Genomic DNA, 24,318 nt, shown 5'->3' with positions numbered 1-24,318 from the left:
CATATTTTACTTCGTCTGACCATATGATCTGCGTTTCTCGAGACATTTTACTTCGTCTGACCATATTGCTTCGAGATAAATACGGGACGTTAGGATTCCAAATACGGGATAACAGCAAATATTGCCAAAAACAATACCAAAAGGGAATGAAGTTGCCAAATATAGCTGAAATCACGAAAAAATCACAATGGCCGGAAATGAAGCATTACTGCAAATTGCAGTGAATTAAAATTAATTCCACGAAATAAACGTTCACAAGACAAATATGTGAGACTAATATTCTTATTTATTTTCGTAATTATAATATAATTTATGGATTGAAAAATAATTTCAATCTTTGACTTCTAAAGAATAGAAATAGAAGTACGCTTTGTATAAAAAACTGGAAAAACTGGGACGGACATTTTTGTAAAAAAGTCGGGATGGCCAGAAAAAAAGAAGTCCCAGATAAAACTTGATGTATGGTCACTAATTTTACTGTAATTTTGGTCATCTCGACTTTTTTATAAAAATGTCCAGTTTAATTCCCATTAAAAATTTGAATTAGTTTATCCATTCAAAATGTCCCTTATTCAAAAAGAAGCTTACTTGAATTTTTAATATTCTTTATTGAAGTTAAAATTAAAATTATTTTCTCCCTAAAGTATAATTAGCTCGAATATGAGTGGGGTTTATAGTGTAATACCGGCCCGGTATTACAGACAAAAAGTTTCAAAATATTCTTATTTTGATCAAGTCATTTTTTAATACGTAAAGAGAAAAAAAATGTTCGCTCGTGAGCAATGACGTATTGTTTTTGCTTGTCAATCATCATGTTCCAGACTCTGCCACGAAGCTGGGCTGGAAGAGATCTCGGCAACGGGATAAGTCCAGTGGCAAAGTTCTGGCGTTCATTCATTCATTCATGTCAGTCATCATGACTCCCGCCACACTATTCGGATGCCTTCTTCAAAGTAGCCCACCACACACACAGTTTTAATTTCTCATAAAATGGCCTGCATTTGATAGATAGTTGGCTGCCAGAGTCATGCAGAATATCTTCACTTCATTCTCATTTTTTCACTCACGTGCAGCAAAACTCGCCAAGTGTTCGGATGCAATAAGTATATTCTTACACAGGGTGTCCTGTAAGTGCAACCTTTATCTTATCAACCGTACGTCGTAGAAATATGATTTCAATTTAAAAAATATACTCAAAAGCCGTTCAAAAATTACCCTGTACCAGTTTTGAGAGTGAAACTAGTGTGTCACAAAATAAATAAATCTAAATTTTCATACCGTCTCCTTGTCCTTTTACATCCAATTAAAAAGTTGTTGCCCTGTATCTCCAGAGGCCAACAGAAAAAATTCCATTTTCCTAAGCATTAAAATACAATTCAAAAATCGGAGAAAAATTATGAAAGAACAGCAAAAACGGACACAACGCTTCTTTCCCTTATATATTCTGTCCTTTCCCAACTTTTCTTCGATTTTTGAAAAAAAATTCGGATATCTCAACGAATACTGCACTTAGAAACTGATTTTTTTTTATAGCCTCAGAACAACTTTCTAATTGTAAGTTAGAGGACAGGGGGGGACCATATAAAAAAAGTTTAGATTTTTTTTATTTTGTCACACACTATTTTCACTTTCAAAGAAACAGCGTAATTTTTGAACACCTTTTGAGCATTTTCTAAATTGAAACCTCTCCGACGGACGGTTGACGAGATAAAGGCCGAATTTACACTTACAGGACATCCTGTACACAAGTACAGTAAATAGCCCTCTTTGTTTGTCAAGCATTCATTAGCTGAAAAATCTGAGTTTTCCACTTGAAAAAAAACACTACCTTATCCTTTAGTTTGATATGCGTTTCTTTAATTAATCTTTCTTTACAGCAATAGCAACTGTAAACACAATTTATAAATAGCTAACAAGGGTAACACCACTGAAGGAAAGCTACAATACCAAAATTCTATATGTACTACATAACATAGCACCGGGAATTATATTTTCTGCAACATAACACGCATCTTTTAAAAAAGAAAAAAAACCTAGTCCAAAAAGAACTTACATCTTGAATACGTCATGCATTGCAATTTCAATCACCTGAGTTACTTTTCCTCAGATTTTTTTCTTACGGAGCCTAGGAGGGAGATTCTGCTGAGATCTATATCCGCGTCTAGGAAATGGTGCAACATCCTTGGAGTTCGCAGCATCTGCACGGGGGTTTCCAGATATGTTTGATGTCGAAGGCTTCGGGTCAGCAACTGCTTCCGAAAAGCGTCGTTCTTCTGAAGATCCAGGAAGTTGCGAGCATTTCATTTTTCTCGTCGGTGTAGCTTGAGATGATATTCTGTCATTCACCTTCCGACAAGAGCAGCTTTCTGAAAGAAGCCCACTTTTTAATTTTTCTGCATACGTCATAGGCTTGAGATCGCCATTTTCTGTAGAAGATTTTTGGCACGTGCATTGTTTCATATTAGTCCCGTTTTTACTCGCATTGTTTCCAGTTGCAACATTTTCATTGGATGGTTTTTTAAATGCATACCCAAAAGAAGGCACAACAGGACCTCTTACATTTTCCATTATTGGCTGATAGTCTACTGGAAACCACTTGACTCTCCAATCGCTATTAGAACGGGTTTTCAGCTTCTTCATTGCAATTGTTCGTAATTCATTGACAACAGTAAGGTCGGAAATGTAATGACCATTCTCGTCTTGATAGTACAATTGTTCAAGAATCATTTCCCTTATGTACTTGTTGGAACCACTGTGATAGACGTAACGGATATAGATGTCCCTACGCTCATAGTATTCCAACGTTTCAGTTGATTTTCTCTCTCCGGACGTGGTCGAATCCAGCAACGCATTTAGCACATCTTTGTATGGAACAATATCATATCGCTGGCCATTAAAGACGATGAACATCTCATCCGAAGGATAAACTTTTCCGTAGACTTGTGTATTTCCACAAAATCGAATAATTCTTATGAATGTATTATAAAACTTATAATATTTCGGGTCATTCTCGGGAACTTCCTTAGGATCTATAGTATCATCCTCATCAATGGACCTATCAAATCGGCAGATAAACACATTCATATTTTGGAGCTAGTGATAGTCAGTTATTTTCAGAGGCCGAGAGATTTGTTATCATCAAGGATTAGACAGCAATTGGACACTTACTCAATAATACACCCTTCCCGTGATGCTTTTCAGCGTTGATGGCAGCGTATAATGTCCACGTACCTGTCCATAAAAGAAATACACGAGACAATTATTAAAGTATTATAGGAACACACACGTCAATACCTGCATTTTTAACAAACACAAATGTTTAGAAAATATCATGAGAGTTAATAAATTTGTAAAGCACGAGACGTATATGGGTCATTCCCAAAAAAAGTGTACAAACCGTTTCCGAAACTAATTTTTTTTTACAAAATTTCAGAGCACTCTGGTAGCAATTTTAATTTTTTTCTAGTTGGTATCTAATTTTTTTTTAATCATTGTTTGTAGCAAAACGTCAAAATCTGGCTGTCCCGGATTCAAAAAAATGTTAAACAAAGAGACTTGGTTGCAAACCTGGAATTTTTTTTCAGAAAACTTGGAATCACATTTTATATATGTGCAATAGATGAATAAAACTGACAAAATTTTGAAAAAAAAAATTTTCTCATAAAAAACTATTTTTTTTATTCGTGTCCCGAAATTTTTCCCATTTTAAAATGTCCACTCTTTTAAGGTCATTTGCAGGGGCGTAGCCAGAAATGTCGTTCGGGGGGACCAAAGTGATAGAACAATAGATTTGGCCATCTTTTTCCCTTTTTTCGGTCATTTTCTCACATTTTGGGGGGACCAGATCCCCAAGTCCTCCCCCCCCCCCTCGCTACGCCCTTGGTCATTTGGGAAATATATTTTTATTGCAGATTAAATCTGATATCACTTTTGAGCTCATTTACAGGTTTACTTTTAATTCTTAATCAACAATTTTGGATTTGACTTTTCCAAAACGACTTAAAGTTCGTTATGTCTCTTTAGTACCAGATTTTTCTCTGTCGGATGTTCACTCTGTTACGTCATTATCATAAATAATTAAGATTTTTTTCATCTATATCAGCATCAAGTGATAGTACATGAAAATATGCTTCAAAATATAAAAAAAAATTCATCAATCATTTAAATTTATAATGAAAAATAATAATTTAGGCTGATTTGTCCACTCTGTTGCGTCTTCCAAAAACTCAGGCAATGCAACAGAATATAAAGTATGATTTAAAGTAAATTTTTCTTAATTAAAAGGTTTTGAAGGTTTAAATTGAATTTAATAAGGTACCTCTATTCAATTTAAAACCCTTTACCACATTCTCCATCGTGTTATTTTTTCAGTAAAGTGCGATAGTAAAGTAGTGCAGATCGTTAAAACCATTGCCAGAGGCACAGATCCAGGGAGATTTGTTATAAGGGGCATTTTAGTATGAGTGAAGGTCATTATATGACAATACATTCTGTATTTTATGGTACAGAACCATTATCTTCCTATATTTTTGTTTTCCGGCCCGATTCCCCACCTACCCAAGTCCACTCTGGATCACTTATGTGAGAGGCATAAACGTGAGATTTATACCAACACGTTAAATTACTTTCAAATTTTAACAAAAACTTTGAAATAAAAGAAAAATCATCCTGATGATATAATATACAGCTGAGCAAGTTCAGATTTGACCAGATTTTAATAATTTTACCAGACCAAAATTCAAACTACAAGGGATGGGGTGCGTGTTTTTAAAATTTGGTCATGGGGTGGACGCTTTTCAAAGGTTATAAGAGGAGTTTCTGGGTCAGATTTTGTATATAATTTTTGTTAAAATGAAAGTATTTGCATGGCCTATTTAGAATATTTGAGATATCATTTCTGTGCATTCTGTTACAATGGCGTCCACTCTGTTACGGGATGCATTTTTGCAGTGCACAGGCAGGAAAATTTAAGAACACTTCAAATTAAGATTGCCGCTGTGGTGGTCGAGTGGTTATAGTGCCGGACTCGTGATGCGAGGATCCGGGTTCGAACCCCACAGTGGTGGTCGGCTGAAGTTGGTTTTCTGTGGTTCCCAACTTCAAGGCGCAAATGCGAGCCGATCTCCCCGTTAAAAAGTCTCGCCACAGAGAGCAACAGTCCTACAACGGTAAATCATTCAACCATAACACTTCACTCATAGTTAGTAAAACTGGGGGCAGATGACAGCACTACACATAGCAAGCATTACACAGAAACAAACTTTACGTCAGGTTGCACTACACGTACACGCACATTTTCCGCATGTACCGATTCGTTGGGGGGGGGGGTTCCGCGGGGGGGGGGGGTGCATGTGTGGTGTAGCAGTAGTAGGTAGGGGCTCGGGGATCCATGATGTTCTTAAGTCAGCCACCTCGTTGGGCAATTTGCCTGTTGTGGCGTTGTATTTGTATTTGTATTTATTAACTTATAAATTACCAGCCCATTGTGTCAGAAATAAAAAGTTTTGATTTTGAGTAGCTAAATATATGTAAAAAATAAACTTTTCTATATGCTATTTCGAAAAAAATCATGAAAAACCATCAAAACGACAGGAAAAAAGTCAAAAAAATTTTAAACTGCCTTTTTTTTAGCATATGTGTAAAAAAAATAAGCTGATTTCATTATTTTAAGAGATAAAAACAGCAGAAATAATAATAATTTTTTAGAGCGATATTTGTTTTGGTAACAGAGTGGATAAAATCCATGATTTTCAGTCATAAAACCCAAAGAGTAAAATATTATTACAAAATAAAAGTGAAAAATATTTATGAAATATTAAACTTCATGTCATTGGCTATAATTTGAGATCAATTTTATTTTGAAAATTCAATTCAATTTTGATTTTTCATTTCAAAAATGTGGAGTGTACACTTTTTTTTTGGAATGACCCATACAGGGTGTCCTGTAAGTCTTAATTCGGCCTTTATCACATCCACTGTTCGTCGTGGGGTGTGGCTCTAATTTACAAAATACTCAAAATCTGTTCAAGAGTCACTCTATAACATTTTCCAGTGTGAAAATATAGTGTCACAAAATGAAAAATCTAAATTTTTATGCGGTCCCCCGTACTCCAACTTTCAATTGGAAAGTTGATTCTCTGTCTCCCCTGAGGCTGAAAAAATTCCATGTTTCTAAGTGCAATATTCGTTGAGATATTTGAATTTCAAAATTGGAAAAAAGTTGAGGGGAAAAAACAGCAAAAACTAAAGGACAATAGTTCTCTTTCCCTCGTTTATGGTTGTTTTTTTTCAACTTTTCTCCGCTTTTTGAATTTAAATATCTTATAATAGCGAATATTGTAAAGAACAGGGGGAACCGCATAAAAATTACAGATTTTTTTTATTTCATTACACGCTGTATTTTCGCTGTCGAAACTGGTACAGAGTGACTCTTAAACACGTTTAAATTCGAACCATAACTCTACGTCGAACAGTTGATCATATAAAGGGCAAATTAGGACTTACAGAACACCCTGCATAGCACTCAGGGAACGTAATTGGATAGCGAAATCTTCATATTTTCCATTATATATAATTTTGGATTTAAATTTACTATAGTCCATGAAAAATCTCTATTGGCCTTGAGGCCCAACTAAGTTCTCAGTCTAGGATGGGGGGTGAGGGTTTGATGTAGTTAGACCACATTCATGGAAATAATTTTAAAAACTACCAGGCATATACTGTATTATCAAGAAACTTCTGAGAATTTCCTGGATTCCACATCCAGATCTTTGAATTTTCTCTATCAAATCACATGATTAGAAGCATCATTCGAAAATTTCGCTATCGCTTATTCATCAAGATATCATTTTGCGTAACTGACGTTCAAGAGCATGGTCAAAACATCGTATAAATGGGAAAATTTAATTTTTTTTAAATCACATCAGAAAAATTACGCATAGGACTATAATTGACATAACAGTACCGGAGATTAAATGCCAAGTGCTCTTAGATATATTCATTTCAAACATTTTCATGTAATAAACAATAACAACGTAATTTTACTTTTTCAAAAGGTATCGTTATTTGTTTAGCTGATTAATTTCTATACCTCAGTAAAGCAATAAATACATAGAAAGTCCAGTTCTTTGAAAGTTTATTAAAAGAAAGAGCCGATACTCTGTACACAGAACTGCCAATCTCAAGAAAGTGTGCAACTTCCTTACAAAAATCTTAGAATTTATTTAAAAATTTGGCAAACGTACTTACAGAGCATGTCAATTTTTTACGGCCATAATAAGAACCAACTTAAGAAGTAATTCAATTCAGGAATGAGATCGGGAGGTTGAAGAGCTTGAACTATGGGGGAGCAGGCAAGTCTGGTGCCCCAGATGCTGAACCGTCTTAACGCGTGGGGCTCTGCCTGGCACGATCCGTTAGCTTTTCATAGTACCTTGTGATAATGAGTGATAACCATGACGACATTCAACAGTAAGTGTAAAAATTGATAGGCAGATATTTCGAGCTAGGTAGGGATTTCTAGGACATCATTCTGCCCCGGGGCCCATGGTGTTGTTAAGGTGGACCTGAACAGGACTACGAGGTGCTGAATTCACCCTTAAACCGTTGCTTCAACATTACGGGGGAGGCACCAAAGTGCGCTCTTGTCCCGGCTGACTATGTATCTAGTGACAGTCCTGTTGCTATGATGCAACAAGTGTTTCCCGGGTTGGCCCCAGAGAGCAAGAGACCTGTCAATGATCAACCAAAAAAGAGTGACAAAGAGTTTGTAAGCATGTTTGAGTGACTAAAAGAATGACCAAGAAAGTATGCAAGCATGTGAGTGACCAAAAGAATGAAAAAGAAAATGTACACTTTCTTGGTCATTCTTTCGGCAAGCATTCTTTTGTGCACGCATCGCATGTGAGTAGCCAAAATAATGACCACGAAAGTGTGCTAACAAAATGTGACCAAAAGAAAATGTGACAAAGAAAGTGTGCAAGCATGGGAGTGACCAAAAGAATGACCGAGAAAGTGTGCAAACAAAACGTGACCAAAAATTACCAAGAAATTGTGCAAGAGTGTGAGTGACCAAAAGAATGACCAAGAAAGTGTTCAAGCGTGTGAGTGACCAAAAGTATGACTCGGAGACAGAGGCGTATTTACAGACAGGAACGGATCCAGAGGAGGGCGATCGCCTCCCAAGAGCTGAATATTACAGAGAAAATGACCCATATATAGGTCAACACCTGCTGTAGAAGGTATTGCATAGGCAGACCCCACCAAAATATTATTCGCTAAAGGGCCCTACACACGCTCACTTGAAAAATGTTCAGAACCGGCCCTGCCCATAGATGCCAAAACTTGTTCAGAATCCCCAATAAATTTTGTGAAAGGGCTAGCCTCCCCTCTAATAATTAATGAATATACAATGCATTGCACCCCACCTCCTTTGTCTCACGGGCTTGAGTCCCATACAATACAGGACGACTTACAATTTTCAGCCCCCTTCCCAATGTTTTCATCACGTCGGCGCCTCTGGTCTGATTCGTAAAATACGAGAAGGTCTAATAAACCTACACTAATAAGTCACCCCCCCCCCCTTAGACACATTGCTCTGAATCCGCACCTGGACTGGGGATAAGTGGGTTATAGCCCTGGATGACAAATTTGAGGAAGGAGTACAAGTAAATTAAACTAGAAGGGTAGAAGGGTGACAAAACCATAAATCTGCCTCTGTGTATTCGATGTCAAGATATTGACAGGGCCGTAAATAGATACTCGGTCAGCCGGGACAATCACGCCTTTCGCCGACACCGTGTTTTGTTAAAGGATCGAACACTAGAATTACCAGTGCGGTCTTTTTGATCGCTGTTGCAAAAATTCGTGATACTGCTGTAAATATTGATATACTTTTAGATTAAACCGAGTACCATAAAAACTAGGGTTGCATGTTTTTAAATATGTATGAGAGTTTTTAGGGAAACGGAGGCCCCAGCGGTCCCAATCCCGTGAAACAATATTATCTTCACATTTTTTTAAAATTTACATCGCGTATTATTCATTGATTTAAAAATTTCGTAATGTAAGTTGCTCCACGACAATCAAGTGACACCCCCCCCCCACCTCAGGGGTTCCGATAAGGCAAAAGAATGAAGGTTTACTAGGGATGCCAGACTTTTCGTATATAAGGAATTCAATGAAACACGCGGGGTGGGGGTACGTGCATTGCTTTGTACGTACATGAATTATTGAGGGCACGCTTCACAAAAAATTCTTGAGGAACCAGGGCCGTCTTGAGAGTGCCATGGGTCCCCGGGCCAAACGATTTTACTGAGGCCTACCTGGAAAATTCTCGAAAAATGCAACTACTTCTCGTTTTCTTTTTTAGCCCCCTCTCTTGAGGTCCCCGAGTGGTACCGGGGGCCATGCGTTAAGACGGCACTGGGGATCAAGCGTGACCTTCGAAAATAATAACTCACGTAGGTGACGGATCAAGTGACCTGAATCCTTTAGGTTCCGCATCCCAGCAGGAGCAGTCAAGAGATTTTACGTTTCAAGTTAATACTCAATTTACTAGCACAAAGAACGCGAGGTGTTGTCGTCGCAATTCCGTTGCTTTTGTTTTCAAGGCAAACACAATTTTATCATTTCTTATATAATTGTATAACGATGTCAAAATAGTTGTGTTATATGCATGTAAAGGCATAGATTATTTGAATGCATTCTACCGCGTACTAGAAATTAGCCAATCTTTTTTTGAAACACCCTGTATGTTTGCTTAAGCTTGAATTGTGACGAAGCATGGGCGATTCTATACTCTATTTTTAGAACAGAAAAATAAATAATAATTTTATTTCCTAAAAAATTCATTCATAGTGTATTTAAAATCTCGATAAAAAACGAAATTTCAAATTGCGGTCAAAATGACCGCTCGGTAGCTCAAGTGTTAAGGGATGAATTCGATACCCCTCTGAAACTCCAGTCGTGTTCGGGGGGGGGGGGGAATTCTTCACCAACAATTCACAGCCAGAAAATTCACCAACAACACTTCACCACTGGAAAAATTCATCGCCACGCAATTCACCCAAAAACATTTACCACCATGCAAATTTCATCGACATGATAATTCACCACTAGGAAAATTCATCGACAAAGTGACATAGTGAGTGAGTGGATGAGCAAATGAGCAAGTCGTGGGCAGGTGACCAAGCTAGTGAGTCACTCACTCGGTCGCTCACCCACTCACTTGATCACTCATGTGGTTACTCACTCACTCGGTTATTCACTTGATCACTTGAGCGGTTACTCACTCGGCCATCCACCCACTCCCTCGGTCATTCATACGAACACTGACTCGGACATTCATACGATCACTGGCTCGTTTAATCACTCATGTACTCCATCACTCACTGGGTCATTCGTCCATTCACTCATATGGTCATGCACTGGGTCACTCATTCGCTCACTTACCCACCCGCTCTTTCAAACGCTACCTCACTAAGTAACTCACGCACTCATTCATTCACTCGGTCACATAGGCGCCGGAACATGGGGAGTTAGTCCCCCACCCCAATAATTAATGAATATACAATGCACAATGCACCTTTTCCCCTCCTACATAAAGGCCTAAGTCCGTAACCCTCTCAATGTTTCCTTCATGTCGGCGCCTCTGCTCGGTCACTCGGTCACTGATCGCCAGCTCATTCCCCAAGTAGCACAAAGATATAGATCTATATCGTAAAATTTCAGTTTCCAATATAGATCTATATCGGGCCACGATATCGTTCTGGCTAAAAAAGGCATAGTCGGAGATAAATAGATCTATATCGTGAATGTGATATATTCAAATACTTCACATTTTGGACGATAGATGGCGCCCTTTCGGAAGGAAAAAAAAAAAGTGCAATTATTTGGAGGTGGGTGGACTTGAACCCGTGTACCCTGAACTCTTCCCATCTCTAACTCCGTAACTTACCAACCCACCACTACAGCACTGGTTACAGTTTCGTATTATAACATTAAATTACAAGTGATATTTTTTTTACTTATATTTTCAATCAAATTTATTCATTTTCATGTCTGCACAAAAATTACAAAATAGAAATTGTGAGACATATTTATCATTTTGAGGCAGATAATAGAAAAATTATATTATAATTGAGGAAATTATATATAATACAAAAAACACAAGAAACAAATTAATGTATTGTGTAGTATATTTATTTAAAATTATTAATTTATATGCTAATAAAACAAAAAATACAGAATGACAATTTTAACTCTTTTGTGATGCATATTTTTTAAAGTATGGTAAAAATGAAAACATCAAAGGAAAAAAATAAATAATTTTAAGAAAAACACACATACAACAAAAACAAAAGCAATTTTTTTTAATTAAAAAATATGTGCAATTATAAAGTGGCAATTAAAGTTAGAGTGGATAAGTTCTCGCTCCTTCTAAAATACCAACATCTACGATGTAAAACATACACAGTAAGGATTCAATCATAACTGACGAAATGATTTTGATATATAACATAATTAATCCTATTAAAATCAAAATTTCATATGAAAAATTCAAATGTTTTTAATTTCAATTCAAACAAAAAATTGTACACTCGACTTTAAATTTTCTCCAAATTTTTATTTCAAGGCAATATTTTTATTTAAAGGCACACACTATGGTGATATATCAGCATATTGTGTATCTGATATATATCTTTGTCAGGTTCACGATATAGATGTATGTCATGCTCAGGATATAGAGCTATGTCGTCTTTGATAGATCTATATCAGGTCTATATCGAGAATCTGATATAGATCTTTGTCAGGTGCACGATATAGATCTATGTTTTTCAAACTATATTAAAATAATTTATTGTCCCAAGTTGTTGTCCTTCAAAGTAGAGATTATTCACATGGAATCAAATACATATTCGGCTGAAATATTCAAGACTTGATCAATTAACATCATAAATAATTTGTACCATATAAGACGAGATCGTTCTATATCATAGTTATGACATCTGATATTCCTCTGACATTTCGATATATAACGATATGGTCCAGATATTGTACTATATCGTTGTGCTACTGGGGTCACCACCTCATTCGGTCAGTCACTTGCTCAATAACTCGGTCACTCACTCACTGGTGACGAACTTTTGTCAGCAGGGCCATCTTAAGAGCATCATGAGCCCCCGGGAAAAGTGATGATTTTTTTGAGGCCCCACCAGGCAAATTCTCGAAAATTTCAACCAGATCTAACTTTTGTGAGGCCCCTGCTACTCTTGAGACCTCCGGGTGGGGCCCATGCCTTAAGATGGCAGGGCTGGAACTAGAGGGAGCAAGGGCAACTGCCCCGGTCGGCAAAATTTAGGGGGCGGCAGTTTTAGGTGGGAACAAAGATCATCGTTATAGAATTATCGAATTTCAAAGTTGTTGGGGCGGCAAAAATCCTAATTACAGCCCTGTAAGACGGCACTAATTATTGGCCATCATCTATTTTATCATCTAGTTGTCGGTGAATTTTCTTAGCAGTAACTTTTCGTTCAGTGAACTTTCTTAGCAGAAACTTTCCTATCATTAAATTGGGTGGCGGTAAATTGTTATCTATGAATTTTTCGGCGATGAATTGTTGGCGCTGAATTTTCCTCAAATTAACTCTAGTTACTGCCAGTGGCGTAATTACGGCAGGGGCTTAGCGGGCTATGGCCCAGGGAGGCAAGTTGGAGGGGCGGCAAATTTGAGGAATGATTGGCCAAAAAAATTAGTAGAATGGGAGAAGGGAGGCAAAATTTGTATAACCCTCAATAAATCCACCTCTGCCCAGACAGCTAGGGACTAGGTCAGTGAGTGACTAAGAAAGTGACCTAGAGAGTTTCCAAGCACGTGAGTGAGCAAAAGAGTGGCTTAGAGAGTGTGCAAGCTTGTGAATGACCAAAAGCATGTATGAATGTGTAGATGATCAAAGAGTGACCCAGCAAGGAACCATGTCAGTGAGCTATCAAAAGAATGACCTGGAGCGTGTGTAAACATGTGAGTGACCAAAATAAATGTATAAGCACGTGAATGACTGAAAGAGTGTGTGCACAGGGTGGCGAATTCGAGGAAAGAAAAGTCAAGAAAAGTAGACTAGAATGGGAGAAAGGCGGCAAAATTCGTGTACACCTCAGGCGGCAAAACCATAAATGCGCCCCTGATTGCGGCCCTGGAACCTGGATATTGAGGGGGGGAAAAAATCCTGTTCAATTTTTTTTTGCTTAGTTATCATCTGGGATAAGAGATGGCTCTGCTAGTCCGAATGTAGTAACAAGTTTATTATCTGGGTTATCAGGGGAAAGAATCTGGGTCCATGTCAGCAACAGATTAGTTTGCAGCAAATAAATGCTTCGACTCTTTTATCTTTCAGCGACTTCTCTTTCTTAAGTTGTTTTTTTTTTATCAATAACGACTTACGAAATCCGAAATAAATATAAAAAAAACAAATTTCTTTGCAGAGTTTTATCGTCTTCTGGATAAAAGAGCAGCTTATAAGTGTTTTTCTTTTTGTAATCACTTGTTGAGATTAACACTGATGAAAATTAGGAGCAATCATTTATTTTTTGTGGTTGCACTATTCACCCGTTTTGCTGATAACGCATAAAATCTTTAATATTCCTTTGACAGTCGCTATTCTTTTAAATAAAAGAAAATAAAAAACCACATAAATATACACTTTTTGATAGATTATGCTCTTAATAATACGGAAGAATAATTTCTGCATGAATTCTGACTAGTCTAGACATTTTTATGGTGTTCATCCTCGTGCGATGTGGCTATATACAGTTTTAAAAGATTATAACAGGTGTTTGTTTGAAATTTGTTTATTCAAAGCAGGTGGTTGTTCTTTAATCGAATTTAAACTGTTGGAACTGACGCAATTGGTGTCTGGTATACTGGGAGAGAAATATTATATTTTTTTAACATGAATTGTGATGCACATGTGTCTCCGATGTACAAGACTTTCAAAACACTTCCATAACAATCTCATAGCATACATAAAAACTACATTTACATATATCCCAGTGATAATGATATATTCTCTGTGTCTGATTTCGACATGGCCATGTAGGAATTCGATGAAGGCCTCCATAATTTAGGAATGAATTTTATATAGCTGCAGGGCTTATGAAGTCATATAGACCGAGAAAAGGCCCATAACTTAAAGTAGCGTATCTCAATTTATTATTCGTGGACCAGAGGTGGTCCGTGAGCATTCGACAAGTGGTCCGCAGAGAAATATAATTCTAATTAAAAATAATTCAATAAAAAAAACTTTATATTCCACAAATGTTATTAATATTCAAAGGGATTGAAAGGAAAAATTAGATCCTTATTCTGTGAGTCAGTGGTCCCTCGAATTTTTTTTTAAGGCCTTCTACTGATGCTCAAGACAAGAAAGGCTGAGAAAAACTGATTTCAAGCAATTTCTCAAATTGTGCGTCGCGAACCTTCGCCTAAAGAGAGTAGCGACGTACCACCCGGTATTGCCTTTAAAAAGAATGTTTTTTTCAGAATCGTTTTCTCACATTAGTAAGCTTGGTTGTTTTTGTGCGTGAATTTAAAGATTGCTGATCCAAAAAATATTCACACACACAATATTTATTTTTAAACTATTAGTGAATGAATAAAAAGTTTGGAAAGATTTCACATTTAAATATCGTATATTGGCGGAATAAAACCATACAACTTTAATATAATCATGGGGATGCCCCGTGCTGCCTACTATGTCTAGAACTTCCCTTCCCTCCCCCGAAATCAATGTCAGGTCCTGAATGTATTTGATGTATTATTAATAACTTTAATAGTGTTATGTGACTTTCGACGTATGTAACAAAAATATAAAACGAATACAAAACAAAGGCCACGGCAAGCAAACTCTGCCCGATTTTTTTTCAGTTGTCTGGGAAAAAAACTCCCATAAGAAAATGTGATTGTCAAATATATTTAAAAATTCAGCAACCCAAAATAAAAGCAATTTTCATTAAAAAACAAAAAAACTATGATAAAAATGCATTGCCTATAAGCCACTGATTGTAGTATAATGCCATCACCTTTCTATTCACAGTTGAAAGCAATTCATTCACAGTGAATTGGCTATAATTTTGTTGAATATTGCTGTCATTTTTTTATTTTCGTACTCAATTCTTGCATCACACCGATTGAAAATCTGTTCTAATGAAGGAGATGCATTAGCAATCACAGCAAAGGTCTTTAACGCAATCAATGATGGGTCAACTTGAACATCTAATTAGACAATGTAATTGCTGAAAGGCCATCAACCATAATTTGGAATCGCACTCAGGATCCGATAGACTGAAGATTAGAGCATTAAACCGTTTGACTATCAAGTAGTGAATATATGCAAACATCTCATGTTCAGTCGGTATATTCGAATCACGTTATCATAAATTTGAGCATACAACTGTCATAACGCTATTACTGATTTTTATTGGTAATGAAAGATGCTTGTAGTGAGAATGGGTACAAGACACATTTATGCATATTATTTTATTATGTTTGAATTACCGTACATGCACATTACGAGAATAATGTCCTTCGCAAGTGGCCGACACTTTCAAATGACGCTTTTATTAGTCAGCGCGTGAAACCATTCTCACGCAATCCATTCTATTTCATGAACATTACGAAGAACAGAATAAAGATTTCAATCAACACGAAGCGTTCATTGTTTGCAGTTTATTCGTTTCGGTGTGCGTTTCTAGGATTTCTACAAAAAAACTTTAACTTCACTTTTTATTATGCCGCAGATTCATAGTCGGTAAACTTTCTCCTAAAGTAAAGCACAAACAGAAACCTATCAAGAAGCAGTTGATAACCCGACCCCCCTTCAGTGAAAAATAATTATTCACCTTTAAGGTGAGTATCTCACCCAGCGTGGAACTTGTCATCATCATCCAGCAAATGACTTCTGCCCACTTCCGTTAATGCTTGCCACGTCTCTGCGGGAGATGCTGTTAGTAATGTTTGCGACTTCTTTTTCTGTTTGTTTGGTTATCAAAACAGAATACATATTTTGTATACATGTCCAGCTATATATCCGGTTGTAACGTTTGTCACAACACTTTCTACACGATGAACATTTCCCCCCCCCCCCCTCAGTGGACAGTTGGGAGAGAAAACTCATCCCTAAACTCCACAGTATAAAACCCAGCGTTTTAAAATGAAATTTCCAACATTAATTTATTAATTTTATACCTCTGAAGCTTACTCTAAATCAGTGGCCTTCAAGTAGTAAGGTATTCTAATGGGGCCACGGGTGGAAATCAAGTACAGGCGAAACCATGACAGGTGGCTTAAGGGTTCACAAAGATCTGTGAAAAAAAAATTTAGATGCGAAGACATGAAGCCTTCAAGTGAAATATGTTGGGGAAAAGTGCGACTATACTTTCAGAATCTAGAAGAACCGCCCATAAAATCAGGGCCACCTTAGCGCATGGGTTCATCCCATGCGCGATATCCGGGTTCCCGTGTCCGTGGCCTACATGACGAGATAGGCTACTATGATTTTGGAGAATAGGTAGTAAATATGAAAGCTATTATTTTTGCAGCTGAAATACTGACCATTACTTTATCCGGGGTAGGTGTGGATCCAGAGTGCGATCAGCCCTTCTAAGAGTCTAATGACATGGGAAAAATTAGTCTGTTCCGTAAAACACGGGACGATCCAAGTGACCTACACAATAACTCACCCACCACCAAAATATCGCCCTAAATCCGCGGCTGACTCAGGGGCCATGTCATTGTTAACAGTCCCCTAGGCTGGGACCTTCGGTAAGCACCCAGTACAGGCTTTCCACGGGCCCCTGTATAGTAACTTAATTGCGTAGAAAACAAAAAACAATAATCGTCCCAGCCCCACCCTTGTGGAAGCCATGGTCCATGGTTTTAAGACCGCCCTGAATAGAACCAGGACAGTGAGATTTGGCCCAAGGGGTCTGGATACTGACCACATTCATAGAATTTTTATTGCCGTAAATATAAAATTACTGAAAAAATGAAATTAATACTATATATAGGGGAGCCTCACCCCTGGATGAGGGTGGGGACCCTAGGTAAAACGGGGGGGGGGGATTTTCAACAAAAGAAAATATGATCCAAACGTGGCCACGGGTGAAAGTAGGTCAGGAAACACTATGTCCAGCCCATATTATCTTTACCAAACTTTTCCCTTCTACCGCCACCGACTTTGGCGATCCCATAGATTCTTATATTGAATCTGCTATTATCGTCCCCTTAGAAGTGCCGTCGTAACGCATGGGCCCACCCGGGCTGTACCCTGGGGGGGGGGGGGGGGAGCGTCACAAAAATAATATTTGGTTGAAATTTTGAGACTAACCATGTAAATTTGCCAGGTAGTGCCTCATAAAAATCGCTTGGCCCGGGGAGACCATGATGCTCTTAAGACGCCCCCCCCCCTCACCCGATACATTACGTCTCCACTTTGGGGAACATTACTCTAAACCAGCGGTTCTCAACCTATTCTGACTCGCGGAGCCCCGTTTGGCTCAAGGAGCCCTTTTTAGTATATAACTTATATGGTGGAACCCAGACCTCTTTTTTTATTTATTAATCAAATTTACTGATTTATTTTACTTTCCTCGAGATGCTGCGGAGCCCCTGGGAAGTGCACATGGAGCACCGAATGAGAACGGCTGCTCTAAACGACATGATTTTTTTTAAATTACGGCATACCGATTAGGAACTCTATACATAGTCAACAGTTTTTAAAAAATTGCGAATAATTCAATGATTCACCATGGTCTTCAGTCTTTCTTGAGAGAAATTTGAATTTACAACAAAATTAACTATCATTTACAGATATTATAAAAAGATGCAGTAAGTAATTATAATAATACCTCGAACAATTTAGAATTAAAAAATATTTCAACTGTTCAACGGAGATAATATACTTCATAATTTAATATACGATTTTTTTACCGGTATTAATTTTGGAGACATTAAAATTTCCGATAAAAAATTACCCCATTATTATTTCACAATAATATATTTTTAATAACCAAAAATAATTAATTTTTTTGGCTGCAAATATCCCTATATAAAAAGTTGATTTTCTTCAGGAAACTAAAACGCATATTTCTTGTGTATTCAAAATTATTTTAGGCATTTAAATGAACTTAAATTCCGATAAATTTATATTGACTAAGCATCACTGACGTCAATCTCAAACCGTTCTGGTGTGGATGTTCGTGTATGTGTGATGATGATGCATCCGGAATATATCCTTCCGTTCTCATCTCAGTTCGGTCTCTCATGGCATCAATAGTCCGCAATTATTTGAAACTCAGATTAGAGCTCTTATTATGTAGATGATCTAATCCTATTCACTGTTTGAAGCGCGATTCAGCGCGTAATTGGAATGGCTGGCTCACTAGAATAAGCTATTTCCAATTTCCATCAATTCACGTTCATTGTTTTCCTCAACATCTACGGGTGGTCCTACTGTCCCCTCCCCCAATAAAATGTCTTGTTACTTTTTCTTGAGTACCCCCTTGTAAAAAAACCGCAAAAAAACCCAATAGGCATTTATTTCATGGCTGTCTTTTCCATCGTTGGTTCTTTGAAATATCCCAAAGGAAAATCCCTATACAGCCTTTTTTTTTTTTACTTTTCTCTCCTACCAATTGCTATGTATTGTACAGTACAAGGGTAAAAGAAGAGGGAAAAGTTGAAGGGAGGGGGGTGGGGTCATTTTTGCTTCCTTTTGAAAAGTATCCCCTTTCAACTGGACACATAGCAAACTGGAGATAGCCACTGGCGACGGCATGGGCCGCACACAAAAGCCACCGCAATAAAAATCCCTGGCTTGGGTTGGAATTCTCCCGGTATTTCTTTCAAGTTTTTTTTTAACCTTTTTCTTATCTCAGTTGGCGCTTGTCGTGCAGTTCGAAAAGTCATAGAGGTGAATCTTTATTCAAATGTTTACGTGCTTTTTCGTGCGTATTATCTCTACAAACGCTTAATCAATTACACGTGACGTCAAGATTATCTCTTACTTCGGATAAAGTATCACTTATCACATGGATTGATGAAAGAGGTACGTTTTTTTTTTCTTTTATAACTCTTTTGTGCCTTAAGAAAGGTTATGCTTTGCAACAAGGTAATCAGACATTTTTTTCCCTTATAATTTCGTTGATGGGATTGATTCTCAGGCAACCAGGGCAGAGCCCCGGACCCCGAGCAGAATAGGGGGGCTAACATGGACAGGCCCGTGGACATAAATTTCGTTCGGGGGGGGGGGGGGCGAAGTGATAGAACAATAGATTTGGTCATCTTTTTCCCTTTTTTCGGTCATTTTCTCACATTTCGGGGGGCCAGACTCCCCAAGTCCCCGCCCCCCTCACTACGACCTTGCACGTGGTCCAGAAGGGTAGGGGCTGACAAGGCGCCAGCCTTCGGGCTCGGAACGATTATCATCATTTCTTATTTTCCTCATAATATAAATTACACTATAAAGTGGCCCGTGAAAAATATGGTCTCGGGGCACTGCTCAAGGATGTAGGAGCCATGGGGCCCCAAACTCTACGTTTTTCTGAGCATAACTCTTTTAAGAGAGCCTCGAAGAAAAAGTCTGCCCCGGGTGTTCGAAACGATTCTTATCATTTTTTGTTTTTTCACAGTGTAAATTTACTATGGGGGGGGGGGCGTAAAAAATCTGGCAAGGAGCTCGCAAAAGATCGCAGTCTGGGGGCCCTGCATATAGGCGGAGACAGACTTAGAAGTCTGGGGTGGCACGGACATTATTGCTGGGCGGGGGCACGATGATGATGATGTCAATTCTCATCTATACATATATGCATTAGATCAGTCGACTTCATCTTTGATGCTGGGGGGGGGGGCAATGCCCCCTCCCCCCGCATCTCCGCCCATGCAGCAGGATGTGGGGCCATGGATGAGATTAAAAACCCATAAGTGACAATTATAAAATACATAATAATCAGGTTTTTATTCCCCGGAAACGAATGGAGATTTTGAAAATGGCTAATATACAGTCAACAAGTTGCCGTCTAATCTTGCAGGGATTCTTAATCATTTTTGTTTGTCATAATTTAAACGCTTTCAGCAGGGCAGGTTTCTTCGGTCCCTGAGAAAACATGAATTTTTGTTCCCCTTCATATTATATAGTTTTCTTTGAGCCAAGGTTATTATTATATAGTATATAATGACACTATATCAAAATAAATTCTGAAGTATGTAAGATGTGGCATTTGCTTGTTTTGCTTCTTCATCAGGATATTCAGTTTCAGAGGTGCCGACATGAAGAAAACATTGGGGGGCTGAAAGTTGCTGGTCGTAAGTCCCGTATATACGAGACTCAAGTGCGGACGGAGGAGAGGGAAGATGCATTGCAATTTTTTTCAGAAATTATTGGAGGGGCTTCCCTTAAAAAATCATTGGGGGGGGGGGGCTCAAATGGCCTTACTCCCTAGGTTCCGGCGCCTATATATGTTATGACTTTTAGTGTTTATTTTAATTCTTGAGAACGATTATAGAAACATGCTATTTGTTTGCATGTTCAAACATTACGGAACAATGATATACACTTATCTCACGACATTTTGTAGAAACTCAACGCGTAGTAAATTTAATTCTGAGTAAGGTAAAGAGGAAATATTTCTACTACGCCATTGTTTCTTGCGAATTCCACTTTGTTGTGCGAATGCAATTGTAAAGAAAAGATGGATAAACTATGTCGTAAGTACCGTGAATCGTATCTACAATTCCTATTATCAGCAAGCTTGTTATCATTATCAGCAACTGATAAATTTATCTCCTTTTCCGTCTATTATCTCTCAGGCATTTTTTTTTTTTATTCCACTGAATATTTTCATTTCCAAGTGCCTCATGGCCGAATCAGAATCTAAAAGTCGTAAAATGGTCTATGACAAAAATAAACATACTTTCCCATGCATCTTTTATGTTCAACAATATGGTTTTTTTAATGGCGAAAATCACACGTTCAATGTATTTCACGGTGAAAAAAAAAAAATTAATTTTTAGCTAACCTGATATACAATATTATTTATTATTCCGTTCACGTATTCATTCGCCGCTATACTTGCTTGGAGGATAAAATGAAAGGATTGTGCATGGAAAGGACAAGGAGAAAAGGAAAATAAAAAAAAACGTCTTTTCTTATTTCTTTTTCCCTAACCCCGACCTTCAAAATCTTTTTAGTTATTCCTTCAACCGTTTCTGTAATTCATTTCGACCTTCACGTTTTGTTCTGATTCGCGCATGTGTTTATTTTCTCTCTCTCTCTCTCTGCCCTTTTTTTCTATTGAACTGCTGCTCGTCGTTGTTCGATCGATTTCTGGAGAGTGACAACTTCTTCAATAACAGACCGCATTCACGTACAAATGCTCCACACACTGCTCCATTCTTTGAATTATCGCAAATCCGCATATCCATAATAACTATGAATATATCTCGTTTTTTTTCCACCACGTGGTTTGTTTGTCGTTGAAGAAAGTCGATTGATCTGTTAATAAGACTTTTTAAAAGAGAGCACGTGGTTTTTCGACTTTACCGTATTTTCCGATAATATCGTGGTTCTGAATTATCAGAGAATTTTCTAACATATACATACAAATAACCAGAGGCGGATTTATGGTTTTGCCGCCTAGGAGCTATACAAATTTGGCCGTCTTTCTCCCATTCTAGTTCAATTTTCTTGACCACTCATTAATTAAATTTCCCACTTTGTAGCATTTGCTCAATTCCCCCCCCCCCCTATAAACACGTATTTGTCTTTAAGTCACTCTATTGGTCACTCCATGGTCCCTCTATCTTGCAGTATGGTCCCAGGTCAGATTTTTCACGGGCCACTGCGTAGTGAATTTATAGTGGGAAAAAACAAAAAAATTCAAGAATCGTCCCAGGGATGGAACATGGGTCACTCTTTTGGTCATTCACATGCTCTAGGCCACTTTCGGTCACTCACATGCTTGCACATGCTCAAATTTACCGACCTGGTTCGTAGCTCTTCGAGTCCCTTTTTTAGTCACTCACTGACCTAGCCTCTCGCTTTCTAGGCCACTCTTATTCTTGCACACTCTCTAGGTCACTCCAATCCTTACACAGAGGTCACTCTTCTTATCATTCAGATGCTTGCACATTGTTTTGGTCACTCTCACTTTAAGACCAGACATGACCCAGGCTCTGTCCCTTAGGGGATATAAGCGAGTTACCCCGAGAGGTTGGGCCATTGTTCACTCTCACTGACCTGGACCCTTTCTCTCTCTCTCTTGGTCACTCACATGCTGTTTTGATCACTTCCATGTTTGCACAGTTTTGATTACTCACATGCTTTCAAACTCTCTAGGTCACTCACTGATCTAGTCTCTTACTCTGCAGTCATGGCCTACCATAAGGGTGGGCCTGACAGGGCTCTAGCCCTCGGGCCCGGGACGATTCTCGTCATTTTTTGTTTTTCTCTTGCTATAAATTCGCTATAGAGGGGCCCTGCTCTAGAATGTGGGGGGCATGCAGGGTCGTAACTAGAATTTTTTGCCGCCCGGGGCAAACATTATTTTGCCGCCCCCACAACTTTAAAATTCGATACTTTTATAACTGTATTCTTTGTTACCACCTAAAATTGCCGCCCCCTAAATTTCGCGCCAGGGGCAGTTAATCCCCTCCCACTCCCCTCTAGTCCCGACCTTGGGGTTATGCGTGTAGCACACTCTTTTGGTCGCTCACTGACCTAGTCCCTTGCTCTCTAGGTAAAAGTTTATCTGTTAGTAAGATAGTAGTTTTACCACCTGTGCCCAAACAAATTTTGCCGGCCTTCTCTCATTCTATTAATTTTCTTGACCATCCATTCCTTAAATTTGCTGTCTCTCTGAAACGGAGAGGGAGCCGCCCCCCCCCCCCGGTAAAAATGCCTCTGCAAGTAACACTACTGTTTCATTCACTAGTGTCTTAGAATAATCACAAATCGACATCCATATAATTACCTGAATATTTCTCTCATTCTTCTACCACGCGGCTCTTTATTGAAAAAGTGAATTCCTCTGTTGATAGAACTTCAAAAACGGCACATGGTTTTTCGACTGCATTTCCCGATATGGTTCTGAATTATCAATGAGGATTTTGCAACCGAAAAAACCCAAATGACTTTCCATTTTTTTTTTTATTATATACACACCTGTTTCGTTGATTTCCAAATCAAATAGGTTAGTGTTTCACGTTTTATTCGATCAGTCATCGCTATCTTTAAATTCCATTTAAAAAGTAACCGAAAAAAGGAAATGAAAGATATGTATGTATATCGACACATCGTAGTCTTAAAAGCTTTTGAGTATTCGTGCTCAGAATATATCTGGAGATAACAAGGTAATGACACGCATTAAAAGACTTTGGTCTTGTTTCTTTGTATGAATGGCGTTATTTTTACATGCCGTAGTACATATAAATCTGAAATTTTACACTTTTGATACAAAAAACAATTAAAAGATAAATGTGGAACATCATAAAAAGATAAATGTGAGGTGTATTTTTCGTCGGCAGCGTGAGATTTTGTTAAAGTGAAAATATACACAAAAGCATATTGTATATTTTCACTAGCTTTTTAAGATACCCATGAAGGATGAATCTTATTACACAGGTATGGTTGTTTTTTTAAATTTGTGCATCTTTTCGATGTTCATTGTGTTTTCCAGTGGTCAGTGGAACTACATTGTGTAGTTACTAAGTACATACCAACAAACTGAGAGGAGTTACGCTCTGTTGAAGATCTAGGTAACCCTGCTGCTTGTTCTTATGAACTTTAGGAAAAGCAATGGAGCAGCCATTGTCAAATCCTTCCAAAAAAAAGGCACCACAACAAACAACGAAAACCACTTCCATAGTAATCGTCCTCTTTGATTTGCACCAGTGTTTCCAAAAGCGAGTGGTATTGCCCCTTGGGTGTCGATGGAAAGAACAGGGGGAAGGGGCGATAGAAGCTACAGATACAGCATGGGATCCTATGGGTTGTCTTAGCAAGGGAGGGGCGATGACAATAAAATTTTTTGTGAAGAGAAACGATGAGACATAAGTATGGAGAACTCTAGTTTACACGACGGTGGGGTCCGAACTCGGGTCCTCGCGATGCGAGTCCGTCCATGGTCCATCACTATGATCACTCGACCACAAAGCTGCATTAAGAGTCTGCATTATAACTTTCAAGCGGCTTTGCTCGACCACCACAGCGGCCGCCCTAGGGACTGCTAATTTTGCCGCCCCTTTCAGATACTCTTGCATTTCGTT

General features: G+C 38.2%; 2 protein-coding genes across 2 annotated transcripts in view; one reads left to right on the top strand and one right to left on the bottom strand.

The window, feature by feature from the left end:
- Positions 1-1,979: 1,979 nt before the first annotated feature.
- LOC149065567 (uncharacterized) overlaps positions 1,980-24,318 on the bottom strand; it is a 53,428-nt gene continuing 31,089 nt past the window's right edge. The window contains exon 2 of the mRNA XM_089253495.1: positions 1,980-3,231. Coding sequence (XP_089109621.1) covers positions 2,104-3,084 — 981 coding nt within the window. The 5' untranslated portion in view covers positions 3,085-3,231 and the 3' untranslated portion in view covers positions 1,980-2,103. The remainder of the gene's footprint in view (positions 3,232-24,318) is intronic.
- LOC149065565 (uncharacterized) overlaps positions 18,952-24,318 on the top strand; it is a 259,702-nt gene continuing 254,335 nt past the window's right edge. The window contains exon 1 of the mRNA XM_089253491.1: positions 18,952-19,102. The gene's annotated coding sequence lies outside the window, so the exon portion shown is untranslated. The remainder of the gene's footprint in view (positions 19,103-24,318) is intronic.

The sequence above is a fragment of the Pholcus phalangioides genome, unplaced genomic scaffold, assembly GCF_987345545.1.
Source record: "Pholcus phalangioides strain wild (caught in Gottingen) unplaced genomic scaffold, Ppha-v1.0 ptg000039l_1, whole genome shotgun sequence".
Classification (NCBI taxonomy): domain Eukaryota; kingdom Metazoa; phylum Arthropoda; class Arachnida; order Araneae; family Pholcidae; genus Pholcus; species Pholcus phalangioides.
The sequence above is the reverse complement of the archived record's forward strand: the minus strand, read 5'-3'. Positions and strand labels throughout refer to the sequence as shown.